Consider the following 12,812-nt stretch of genomic DNA (forward strand, 5'->3'; position numbering starts at 1 on the left):
CCGGCAAAGCAGCTGAGGCGGTGCCGAGGAAGGCTGCTCACCAGCCAGTGGGGGCTCCCGCACAGTTCTCGGGAGGGAGCGACTGGCCAGTCTAGGAGGCGTCATTGGGGACGGCGTTCGGGCTGGCAGACAAGCAGGCATCCGCCGTGTGCCGCTGCCACACTGGACGAACCTCTGCATGCATTTCCTCGTTTGACTGGAGAAGCTGGACGGCCTCGCACCCGCCCCTCTGCCGCCTCCCACGCAGCCCCCAGAGCCGAGCCGGTCCTACAGGACCCTGGACAGAAACCACAGTGCCCGGAGGGCGCGCATTGCGGTGGGTACCACGGTGGAGGAGGAGGAGGAGGAGGAGGAGGAGGAGGAGGACAGGCGCCATCGCGTCCTTTGGGGAGGGGAGGCGGGAGGAATGCAGCAACATTGCGGCGAGAGGGAGAACGTGCGGGAGCCCAGCGCTCGCTCTCTCTCGCGCGCGGAAAAAGCAAAGCTTGGATGGAGGGAAGAAAGGCGATTTGGTGGAAGAGAGATATTTATCCTCTTAAAGGTACTACCATTTCTAACTATTTAGTAGGCAGGCAGGAGTGGGTAATAAATACGCATGGTGGGCGTCTAATTAAAAACATGGAAGACTGATCTTTCTCTCCCTCTGTCTGTACTTGCATATGGACGGAAAGATACCTTTTTTTTTAGAAAGATGGAGAGGCATCTTCCATCTTCCATCATACATCAATTATTCCATAAGGTGCTAGGAGATTCTTTGTTTTGCTGCAGCCAACTAATATGGCTCCCTCTCTAGAAAGCATCCCTGACACATTTTTATACACCCATATACACTTGCCAGGATAACATTGGAGCGAGGGTATCTGTGCAGCCTTCCTCTCTAAACATACCCAGCTTTTTCTTTCAGCTTTTGTGGTGGTGGAGGAGTATATATGCCATTTATAGAAAAGGAAACCAGCAAGTCTTTGGTGTGTGTGGGAGCATCAGAGATAGCTTCCTACAAGGCTTTGGGTTTGAAATTCAAGGTCCCATTTTGTAGGGCACTATTTGCACATGTCCAGATCAGGTGTTATGTGCCCTCCCCCCTTGGTCTCCCCCCACAAACATGTAGGACAGTTTAATTTGGAAGGGAGAAAGGGAGAAAAATAATAATAATAATAATAATAATAATAATAATAATAATAACAATAATAATAATAATAATAATAATAATAATAATAATAATAATAATAATAATAATGCTCTTAGAAATGGATATGTGAATGGGCTAGTATTACTAAAAAGCAAGGGTCTGGTCTGTATATATGGAAGAAAACCGACCCCTGCCTGGGCTTATTGGAATTGTTTTTGCTTTTGGTAGGTAACTTCTGAATCCAAGCTATTTAAGGCTGTGACGGAAAGGAGAGCCAGCACGGTTGAAGTAGAGACCCCTCTGCCCTGCTGGTGACAGCACCCAGCTCTGTCCACTTTGCTCTGCTCCTAGCTGCCTGTGCACCATGGGCACTGTGTTGAGCCTTTCACCCAGTTACCGGAAAGCCACTCTCTCCGAGGATGGTTCAACCACAGTGGGGCATTATACTGCAGTCCAGAATAGTAAGAATGCCAAGGATAAGAGCCTGAAGCGCCACTCTATCATTTCAGTGCTGCCTTGGAAACGCATCGCAGCTGTATCTGCCAAAAAGAAAAACTCCAAGAAGGTGCAGCCTAACAGCAGCTATCAGAACAACATTACACACCTCAACAATGAGAACCTAAAGAAATCTCTCTCCTGTGCCAATCTATCGACCTTTGCCCAGAACCAGGGCAGTCAGCCTACAGCTCCAAGCCACCAAATTTCTAGTTCCAAGGGCACCGTTTCTTCTGTCAAGAAAACACCCCACCCCAGCTGCAACTCATCTGGCACTCCCAAGAGGGTCCTTGTCCAAGCCTCAACCAGTGAGCTGCTAAGATGCTTGGGGGCATTCCTCTGTAGACGTTGCTACAGGCTGAAGCACCTTTCCCCCACTGATCCAGTGTTATGGCTTAGAAGTGTGGACCGATCTCTCCTCCTGCAAGGCTGGCAAGACCAAGGCTTTATCACTCCAGCCAATGTGGTCTTTCTGTACATGCTTTGCCGGGATGTCATTTCATCTGAAGTAGCCACGGACCATGATCTTCAGGCTGTCTTACTTACCTGTCTCTATCTCTCCTATTCCTATATGGGCAATGAGATCTCCTACCCTCTCAAGCCCTTCCTGGTGGAGAGCTGTAAAGAGGCATTTTGGGATCGTTGTCTCTCCATCATCAACCTCATGAGTCCCAAAATGTTGCAAATCAATGCTGACCCACACTATTTCACTCAGGTCTTTGCTGACCTGAAAAATGAGAGCAGCCAAGAAGAGAAGAACCGGCTGCTCATTGGCCTGGATCGGTGAGCTGAAACTCCGTCAATTCACCTTTTCATTTATCTTCTTTTTTATGTTCTGTTTCTTTTCCAAACAAGCCAGGACACATAGGTGAGACAGGACAGGCCTGAAAGAAATCAGCCACCCACCACTGATCTCCACCATTATTACCTTGGCTTCTATGAATGAAAACTGACAAGAAATGGGGTTTGTCTGTTTGGTTTTCAGTTTTGCTGCATGTGATGGATATGGCTTCTTTTCCAGATTGTAAACCAGGAGAAGGCAAAATAGATTGGAGAAGCAAGCACGAAACATAAGATCATGGTATCCTTTCACCTTTTGCTTGTCCTAAACAGCTTGCGAATTGGGGTGAACTAGCCTGCAGAATTTACTTCTTCACAATGGAGGAACATAATATTTACAATTCTTAAGAAGAAAAAGACCAAATCTAATAGATGTTCTAGCACCTGGTATTCTAAAAAAAGGGATTCAAGAATGGATTTTTAAAAATGGAGATTTAAATATTATTTATACACCAGTTCCAACAAGATGACGCCATCTCGGTACTAGCCTTCAAAAGGGATTCTTACTCCACAACAGTGTGATTATATTGAGAAACAGAAGTGGGTAAGGAAAAGTCAGAAAATATACAAGAGACACCTCATTTTGTGTATGATATCACCACTTGCACCCATTTCATTGGGGACCTTTGACCCAGGCTCCGTAGGTCTTCTCTAAATATCAGTATTGAAGGGTGAAGATGAGATTTGACAATCTTTTCTTGCTAAGGTAGATATAAGCCAGAATATGGGTTAGGAGGTGAGATTCAAAAATCCCAGGCAATAGGTACTAGCTGTTATTGATTTGCTGAGAAGTGATGTATGTTAGTATTGACAGGTCAAAAACTGTTAATTCTTTGGGAGCAATATTTGCATAATATAACTTTGCTGTTTCAAACAGGCTGAATTTGAGTCCCTTGAGATTTTTCTGAGGATCTGCAATCAAGTTCCCCAATTCATTTATTTATTGAAAAATGCTGGGCTTATGTAGGACTTGGTGCTGAATTTCAGCGTAGAAATGCTTTTCTTCTAAGTGGTTCCTTGCAGCCCCAGCCAGGACGGTATAGTTCATGTGCCAACTAACACTCTTCACACTTTATGAAAACACAATAACAGCCAGAGTAAACAGAACAAGGAAACCCACTGAACAATAAAAGACTCCCCTTCTATTGTAATAGTGTTGAAGACTGAGAGTGAAGATAAGTTGTAATCTAAACCTACAGCAAATACAAAATATTCAGATATTTTGTACATTTTATAGAGTAATATTGCAGAAGGTACTTTTGGGCCACAAATCTGTTCCCATGCTTGGAGACATTCTCTTCCATCTCGTAGACTTACAATTATAGGTGAACATCTAAGAATTTAAATATTTTTCCCCACACTGAACAGCTAAATATTTGAATAAAGTTAATTTTTTATGCTTAAATATTTTTTTGTTTTGTTCTCTAGCTCCTGAACAGTATGCAAAGGTTAAAATATTCTAATCTTCAGGGATAGTCAAAAGTATATAAAAAAAGAGTAGTGGGGAGACTGAATTTCCCTCAGTTACTAATAATATGTATTAAAAGTCAATAGTCCAGATCTAGGGTTTTATGGAAGATGTGAACTTTTGGTATGGAGGTAATCTTCACTGTTTTAAGTTCTCACAAGCTGGACAGTTAAATAGTATAAAGGCAATAATACTCGGGTAAAAAAGGCTGTGGATAAAACAATGTTAGAAATATTCTAGAAAGCTCTTCTAATGCTACTGCTAAGGATGCTGGCATTCTAGCAGAAAGGCAGATGGAGAATTATATTGTGTCTTTAAATAGGGTAGCTTGCAATTAACTTAAAAAACAGCAAAGCACTGTTAAAATACAGAGGAACCTTAAAAGCTGTGAAATCTGAAAAGGTCAAAGCTAAGAGGCTGCAGTAGACTTGAACTAAATGCATATGTTGTGATGATTAAACAGCTGCTGGGTTTGTTCAGCAGGTCTTGCCACTGCCTCAAAAGCTAGGCCCAAATCTGAGCCATTAAGAAGTGAGATACTGTTAAGCTTGTTGTTGAATTTGTAAAGGAAAACTGAGCCTTAGCATCAAAGAGGAAAGGGAGGGCTCCTTTACAATTAATTCTCCCCTGTAAACCATTTGCTTCTCTGAAATGGGTGGCATCTATCATCATATCAGTCTCCCTTGGAGACCCCAGTTCTTCATTCAGCATTATGGCTGAGTTCTGGAATACTTTACAGTAGTAGTTCAGACTAAATTCTGGTATGTGTTTGAAGACATCATTCCCCTGGTTGTTCAAAATGGCAGTAAATCTTTTTGCCCTCCCTCTCCTTTTTAATAAAGACTATATATTAAAGGCAAATCACAGTTGTACTCATATGGATATGAAAGCTTAAAGCTGCAATCCTTTGCATGTTTACATGGAAATAAGTTGCATTCAAGGAATCAGACTTATTTCTGAGTAGGTGTGCTTTAGATTGCACTGCATGGAAAGCAAATGTGACTTGGTGGTATCATTGATGTGCAAAACTATCTTGGCTTGAACCTATATATTTACTGTTTTATAGTGGGGAAAACGGTCAACTGACTTACTTGATATAAAAGAGCAATGAGTGAGAATTTAATATGCTGCTGTATGAAATGAATCATTTTAGAACAAAATCTATGCTTATGGCAAGAGGAAAAAGAAAACCTAATCCTTTTCTGTAGTTCCATTATTGCTTTACAGTAATACTGTGCATGCCAAAAGCAGCATTTTTTGACAGCAGGCAAAACTTTAGAACAGTTGATTGTAAAAAGAAAAAAATAGAAACACAGTAACTCACCATGCACAAATTTCAAGCAGATCTACTGCTTTCATCCACACCTTCATTTCTTCAAATCAATGTATTTCATCTCAAGACCTCTAGATATTTTCTGATATAAGCTACACGGTTCTTAATGTTTAGCTCTGTTCTAAACTATTTTTTCTCAAAGGAAAAAAACACAAAGAAAATAGTGTGCCATTATTTTTCACTTGAACATTCTTCAAAACTAAAGTTCTGAAGTGGGAGAAAAGAAAACAGGATCTGTTAAATTCTATATGTCTATGTATGTTAAAGTTTTTGGATTTTTTTAGTGTGCAATCCCTTCTGTAGATATTTGTTGACCAAAATTGGTATTATTGCTTATTATTACTTAATTTATAAATGGTCTTTTGTATGTATGTGTACTATAGTGTGTTTCTAAGTATGTGAGGTTTATAAATATGACAAGACTGTCAAAGAGCTGTGTGTGCCTGTAACTTAATGCCTCCCTATTTTTATTTATTTTTGTACTGTGCTGATTAAAAATAAAATGCACTGACCATCCATGACACAAATGATTTTCAGAGGAATTTTTTTAAAAAACTTCAGTCTGTGGTGGGAAGATGACAAGGAAGACTGTGGGTAAATAATGGAGCTTTGGGGAAACAGTTGAATCTACCCTGACACATGATAAGTTTCAACCTATGTGATCTTAAAACTGAGTCAGTTACTTTTATTCATATATATTCTCTCTCAAATGCTATACCTTAAACAAGAGTATGCACTCAGTCACAAAATAGATAATTATCTTAACCAATGCCTGGAGATCTCATGATTTAAACATCAATAAACCAGGAGATTATATTTTTTAAAAATAATGGATCATGTAAAACCATGTAATCAGGTAAGAATGAAGAAGTCTATTACCATAGTTGATGAAAATGATATAGATTAGTTGAAATTATTTTCTTCTCTGAAAAGAGGAAAAAAACAAATACATTTCAGAAAATGCAAAATCAAAATCAAGCCAATGGAGTTGGGTATAAATGAGAGTCCTTTTATTTCAATTATGTAAACAAAAATACATCTTAATTATGAATAGGACGTGTGTCCACATTTCTGTATAAACTATTTTAAAATATTAATTACACTATTACCTCATTCTTACAGATCAGGCGTACAATTAAGAAATAGTTAATTTATAGATAAACCCCAGAAATACACATATAAGGTAGACTTCAGTATCCTGTGAGAAGCTCATACACTTAGATTTTCTTCCCTCTGGAGCACCTTGCCCAGTTCTCAATACTCCCCTGCTGACTGGGTGCTCTGCAAAGCACACACGGGGGAGGACGAGGAATTTCCCCTTCCTGTTTTGGTAGCAGAAACTACCTTTGTTAAAGCAAGCAAAATAATGTATCGTATCTGCCCCACAGAAAACCATACACACAAATCACGAAAGACAGAAATTCTGCTAATTCATTTAAATCAAAATACTTCATTACACATTATATAATCAACTTAATAGATTTGTATCTCGGTACAGAAAGTTTTAATCTCATACAATTTTCATAAATTTGGTCATCATTCAAATCCAGCCTTTATTTTGGAATATTAAATGAAAGTGCTAATTTTAAAACTTCTGAGGCTAATTTGGCTGCTTTGAAACTAAACGTTTGAAGCCATCAGGGATCTGAGGCAGTCCATTTTTTTGTTGACAGTAGAGATAGGAGTGTAAATGCTCAGTCTAGGTAGCTAGACTGATTAAAAGCTAGCTTGCTTTTTAGTTGAAATGAAGGATTAGGCTCTACTGCTTGCCTTTCATCATGGATGTGCTGGCATTTGGGGGAACAAAGAAGAGAACACCTAAAGAGATTTCTATAGTTACATTGATCTTCCAAGGCAACTCCTATTCTGCTTGTAAATTCCATCTGTGTTGTATTTCATTTTCCCTAAATTACAGCTAGATGGTTTCTGGCTGGGATTAATGGGATTCAGAATGAGATTCCCTACCTGGAAGGCACTTAGTTGAAGAAGCCCTTCTAAGAGCACTTGAAGATACTAGAAGATTGGGCTAATCAATGGGAAAATAAAGGACTAGAGATAGCAATGCTTTTCATTGAAAAGCTAATTTGAAAAGAAGAGCAATAACTCATCTTGGGCAGAGGCAAATAATCCTATTTAGGAAATGAACCATATTTAAGAGTGACTCAGAAGCAAACAGGACTTCTAGCTAGCTGTAGTTAGGCAACACTTGTTTGCCATTTTGTGCCCCAGCTCACAGAAATGGTAAGTACTGTCTTCTCACATTTAAAACAAAAGCAAGCGTACTGAAGCAATTAGTTCTACTGTCATTGCTTTATTCTTAGGCTGTGTGCAATTATAATTATTTAAGTCCTGACCTGTCCAGCAGTGTCAGGTTTACAATTATTTACCTTTAAATGGTCCAAAATAGCAATCTCCTCCCTTGTATTAAGATGCTGGAAGTGCTCCCCATCAATGTAAAATAAAACATGTTTCTTTTGGCACAAGAAGAAACAAAGCCCTGTTAACAAGGCTATAACTACACCTCAGCAGAGGGCTGTACAAGCAACAAAAGGCAACTACAAGTCTATGCTGGCCAGAATAATACCAGCTGTTCAAAGGAAGCACATTATATATTGGCCCAAGCTTTGGGCTTTAATGCTTGCAATAGGAGTAGCATCTGACAATCAATCATTAAGTAGTATCTGAGCCAAGCTGAATACTGAAAGGGGGAAGGGGAACATTTTTTATTTGTATCCCGCCTTTATTATTTTTACAAATAAGGCAGCGAACAAATCCCAACCCTTCTCCTTTCCCACAACAACCCATGAAGCGAGTTGAGCTGAGAGAGAAGGACTGACCCAAGATCACCCAGCTTGCTTTCACGGCTAAAGTGAGATTAGAACTCACAGTCTCCAGCTCATGTTACAAGCCAGACCCACTGAGGCATCATATAGGAATACACTATAAGTTCAGCAAGTCTTTGAGTTGCACCAAAGGACCTACCCAACAAAACAATGAATCCCCAACCTGAATACACACAGAGTGCCAAATGAAACTTCCTTGGAAAAAAGATTGAAGGGATGGAGTAGTTACAGGGAAATAATTTCCAGTCTCTTATCATTCTCTAATAGAAAATCTCTTTCCCCCAAATATAGCTCCCGATTTATAAATTAAGATTTGATATTTGTAAAAGTGAAAGTGGTTACTTCTGTTTGTTTTCACACAAACTTTTGGTTCCTTCCATTGCAGTCTCAACTATTAGCTTTCCAATAATTTTATATATCTGGAGAATTCATTAATAAAAGTCACTTTGGTACACAATGGATCATACAATAATTTAAGATCATAGTTGGCTTAATGGAGGGAGCATTTCAAGTTCTCAATTCATTAACAATGTTTGTTGTGCGTCACACACCAATACTTTCATACCCTTCCCTCCATAAGACAGAAGGCACTAAGATTGAAGGCATCAGTGGAACGTGGAAGGATGCTTAGTGACAGAATAAAATTAATTCTCAGGTACACAGAGGATGAAACCTGTATGATCCTTGATGAAGTTTGGCTCTGATTGGTTGATTTTGGTTTTCACTGAGATGCTGCATTTTCGCCCATGCATACTGCACTGGACAGGGTTGGTGATGTTTACTTGCAGGCGACCGTTTTCACTGTAGGTAAAAAAGAGAGCAATGAAATAAAAAGGATTAAATCTTGAGGGAAAATGGTTAAAATGGGTCCCCAATTCCCGGGCCACTGTTAAATATCAACTACCTTCAACTTGAGAAACCCCTCATAACATTTGGGAGGCCATGATTAACAGGCAGAGATTACAGATTAGGCAAATGAAGAAAACGAAGAATTACTTTAGTCACCGAGGATAAGGTCTGCCATCTTAATTAAGTTGTTGGCCAACTGTAACTTATGCATTTCTTGGTTTGAGATCAGAAAATTTATAGGCAGAAAACCCATACAAAAAGAGTAGGAACATACCTTCACCTGCAATAATCCTAATTACAATATCCCCCACAATCAGTTTCATGAAGTAGGGAGAAAAAAAATCAAGTGCTTTCTGAATGCAATGACTCCTTTGCTTTGCAGGGCAGAGAGAGTGAAGAGGAATGGGATTTTAAAAGAGTAAGCTGTTTGCTAATCTATACATGAAAGCAATGTGATTGCACTGACGGAGGGAAAGAGTAAGGTAAAGGAGAGATTGCCCATAGAAATCACTTGTCCCTTTTCTCTACCTACACCTCACAGATTGAAAAAATCGGATAGAGATTTCAACCTGTTTGCATATTGTAGCCATGGTTCCCCATCCTAGGCTGCCAGCAAGTTTGCATTGCTTTTGATAATTCAAGACAAGAAGCAGGCATTCAAGCATTCCAAATGGCTAACAAAAGAATGGCAACAAAAGTGTGAGTACTGCAGTCTTGTCTTTTTCCAGGAGAATGTTAAATGATTTCCCACTTAGTGACAGCTTCACTTAGTGGCTGGTCCCCTAACTTGTATCTGATTTCTTAAATACCCTAGGTAAGAGATGGTGTTAGACTTCTGGAGAAAAAAGGAGGAACCTGCCCCACTTTACATCGGGGAGGACTGTGTAGAGAGAGTTTCCTCCTTTAAATTTCTGGGAGTCTACCTCTGTGAAGATCTGACCTGGAAAGTTAACACAACCCAGGTGGCTAGAAAGGTCCAACAGAGGCTTCACTTTCTTAGGGTCTTGCGGAAGAACAGGGTAGAACAACAGCTAATGACCCTCTTTTACCGGTCTACTATAGAGAGCGTCTTCTCGTATAGTATTGTGGTTTGGTATGCTGGTCTGACAGCTGCGGACAGGAAAGTATCAGAGGGTAGTGAGCACAGCACAAGACATTGTGGGCTGTTCCCTGACACCACTGGATGACATTGCCAGGGCTTGTTGCCTTGGAAGAGTGAGGAAGATTCTCAGGGATGACACACACCCTGGACGGTATCTCTTTACTCTCCTACCATCGGGTAGGAGATATAGGAGTATAGCCAGTTGTACCAACAGGCTGAAAAATAGCTTTTATCCGTGGGCTGTTAGGCTTTTAAATGGGACATAATCTTATGCAGAATTGACTTGGGAGGCCAGTGTGTGGTGTAGTTGGTTCACATGGTGTGGTAGGATGGAGGGTTTGTTGTCACTGTGTGTTGGGGGGGAGAGCACGGGGGGAGGCTCAGCTAATCTCAATGTACACATGTTGTACTTTGACAATAAAGGTGTATTATTATTTATTATTTGGACATAGGTGAGTCTAAAGGTGATTTCTATTTATGTTTTCAAGAGCTTCATATTCTGAACCTTGTTTAATCACATGACTGGGAAGCAGAATGAACAAGCAAGATGCGACATGAGGATGGAAACTCATATCATTATAGCAGTTACATGAAGAGTTTCACTTCACTTTTTCTTCTGCCAGACAAAGGACTAGAACAATTCTTCTGCTTCTTAGCAAAGTTTGGTCTAGTAATTAAGGCATCAGGCTTTAACTAGGAGACTGTGAGTTATAGTTCTGCCTGAGGCGTGAAAGCCAGATGATTGACTTACAGCCAGTTTGTTGTCACTGTGTGTTGGGGGGAGAGAGCACGGGGGGGGGGGAGGCTCAGCTAATCTCAATGTACACATGTTGTACTTTGACAATAAAGGTTTATTTATTTAAAATGAAAGGAAAGTTTCCTTTAAAAATACAACAGATTAGCTGATTAAATATGAATAACTTTTAAAAGTTTTTCTATAATTTCTTGAAAAAAAGGATTACACTCAGAGAAAATTGATACATTCCAGTTTTTCATTTTTTAAATTAGTATTTCACCTTGATATTAATTACCAAAATAGATAATGTTCAAAAATGCAGGAAATGTAATAACCATATTCCATATTTGGCAGTAATGTTATAAACTCAACAATTTTGGAAGATAATTCAGCACAGGATGAAACAACTTTTTATTTTTCTGTTAAGTAGGGTTTCACAGAAAAAGTAGTTATTTTTCTACAAAATATACAGAGCTGGCCCTGTACATGATAACAGCTGCTAGAATAGTTTATTTCTTTCTGAAAATTACATATAATTCCTTTTTAATAGCAAACTAAAATATGGGAGTATGCATCAATGTAAAAACAACCAATTTTGTATTTTTTTAAAAATATCTGACTGAATTTAATTAAACCTGAAAATAATTTTATGGACCTTAATGCTGCACATGGACTTGAACCACATCCAAAAGCTTATCCTATCATAAGATTTTAAATATTATATTTTGCCTTATTTGTTATCCTATTAATTGCTAGTAGCATATTGGTGGTCTTGGCTAATATTGATTATTGATTTGATTTTGACAATGGTCTTAAACTGCTAAATTGATGCATAATCATATTTATGCTAATCTAATATTGATTATAAAGGGACGCGGTGGCTCAGTGGGTTAGGTTGCTGAGCTTGTCGATCAGAAGGTCGGCAGTTTGGCGGGTCGAATCCCGAGTGCCGCGTAACAGAGTGAGCGCCTGTTACTTGTCCCAGCTTCTGCCAACCTAGCAGTTCGAAAGCACGTAAAAATGCAAGTAGAAAAATAGGGACCACTCCGGTGGGAAGGTAACAGCGTTCCGTGCGCCTTTGGCGTCTAGTCATACCGGCCACATGACCACGGAGACGTCCTCGGACAAACGCTGGCTCTTCGGCTTTGAAACGGAGATGAGCACTGGCCCCTAGAGTCGGAAACAACTAGCACACATGTGCGGGGGAACCTTTACCTTTAATATTGATTATAGGTAATCCTCCTTTAGCGACTGCTTCATTTAGGTGCCATTCAGTTACAATATTGATGAAAAAGTAACTTTATGACCAATCCTCAAATTTATAACCTTTGAAGGTCTGTGAAGCAAAGATCACTGGTACAGTTGCTGTTTCACTTAACAATCGATTGCCAAACTCAGTTGTGGTCACTAAACATGGACTACCTGTATTTCATTTTATGCAGTTTGTAAATCACTTTTTATGTATAGAAAACTCTCCCTGCAGTTTTCCTGGCAAGATGTTCAGAAGTCCAGAATGTCCAGATGTTCAGAAGATGTTCAGGAGCCTTTGCTTCCTTCCTAGAAGAGTGACTGGCCCATGATCAGCCAGTAGCTTTATACCTAAAATAGCTCTCCCAGTTTTTAGCTTGTTCCCTTTAATCATTACTCCAATCTGGCTCTAATTTTTTACAGCATCTTTTCTTCTTCTTCTTCTTCTTCTTCTTCTTCTTCTTCTTCTTCTTCTTCTTCTTCTTCTTCTTCTTCTTCTTCTTCTTCTTCTTCTTCTTCTAAATTGTTTTTTTTTAAATATAGGTTGTAGTAAAAGAAAAATGAGAATAAATCTTTTAAGGCAAACTTTTTAAAAAGTGTTCACAGATTTTTTTTACTTTTGCAAACCAAACCTATATTACTAGTGTATTATTACTCTCATTGTAATGTAGTGGGTCCGACGCAAGGAAGAGACGCCAGCCGGAGTACGTGTTCAGCTCTTTATTGGTGGGGAACGTACTGAAAAACAAGGGCTACCTGGCCTCCTTAA

General features: G+C 39.5%; 2 protein-coding genes across 2 annotated transcripts in view; one reads left to right on the forward strand and one right to left on the reverse strand.

Annotated features, from left to right (window-relative positions):
* Nucleotides 1-242: 242 nt before the first annotated feature.
* Nucleotides 243-2,432, forward strand: LOC310648551 (cyclin-dependent kinase 5 activator 1). The gene is made up of 2 exons (XM_083376451.1): nucleotides 243-316; nucleotides 1,358-2,432. The coding sequence occupies exon 2, from the start codon at nucleotides 1,494-1,496 to the stop codon at nucleotides 2,409-2,411; it is 918 nt and encodes a 305-aa protein (XP_083232577.1). The 5' UTR covers nucleotides 243-316; nucleotides 1,358-1,493; the 3' UTR covers nucleotides 2,412-2,432.
* Nucleotides 2,433-6,261: 3,829 nt separating this feature from the next.
* LOC310648462 (unconventional myosin-Id-like) overlaps nucleotides 6,262-12,812 on the reverse strand; it is a 153,601-nt gene continuing 147,050 nt past the window's right edge. Inside the window, exon 22 of the mRNA XM_083376300.1 lies at nucleotides 6,262-8,909. Coding sequence (XP_083232426.1) covers nucleotides 8,753-8,909 — 157 coding nt within the window. The 3' untranslated portion in view covers nucleotides 6,262-8,752. The remainder of the gene's footprint in view (nucleotides 8,910-12,812) is intronic.

This window comes from Vipera ursinii (genome assembly GCF_947247035.1).
Source record: "Vipera ursinii genome assembly, chromosome: Z".
NCBI classification, from domain to species: Eukaryota; Metazoa; Chordata; class Lepidosauria; order Squamata; family Viperidae; genus Vipera; species Vipera ursinii.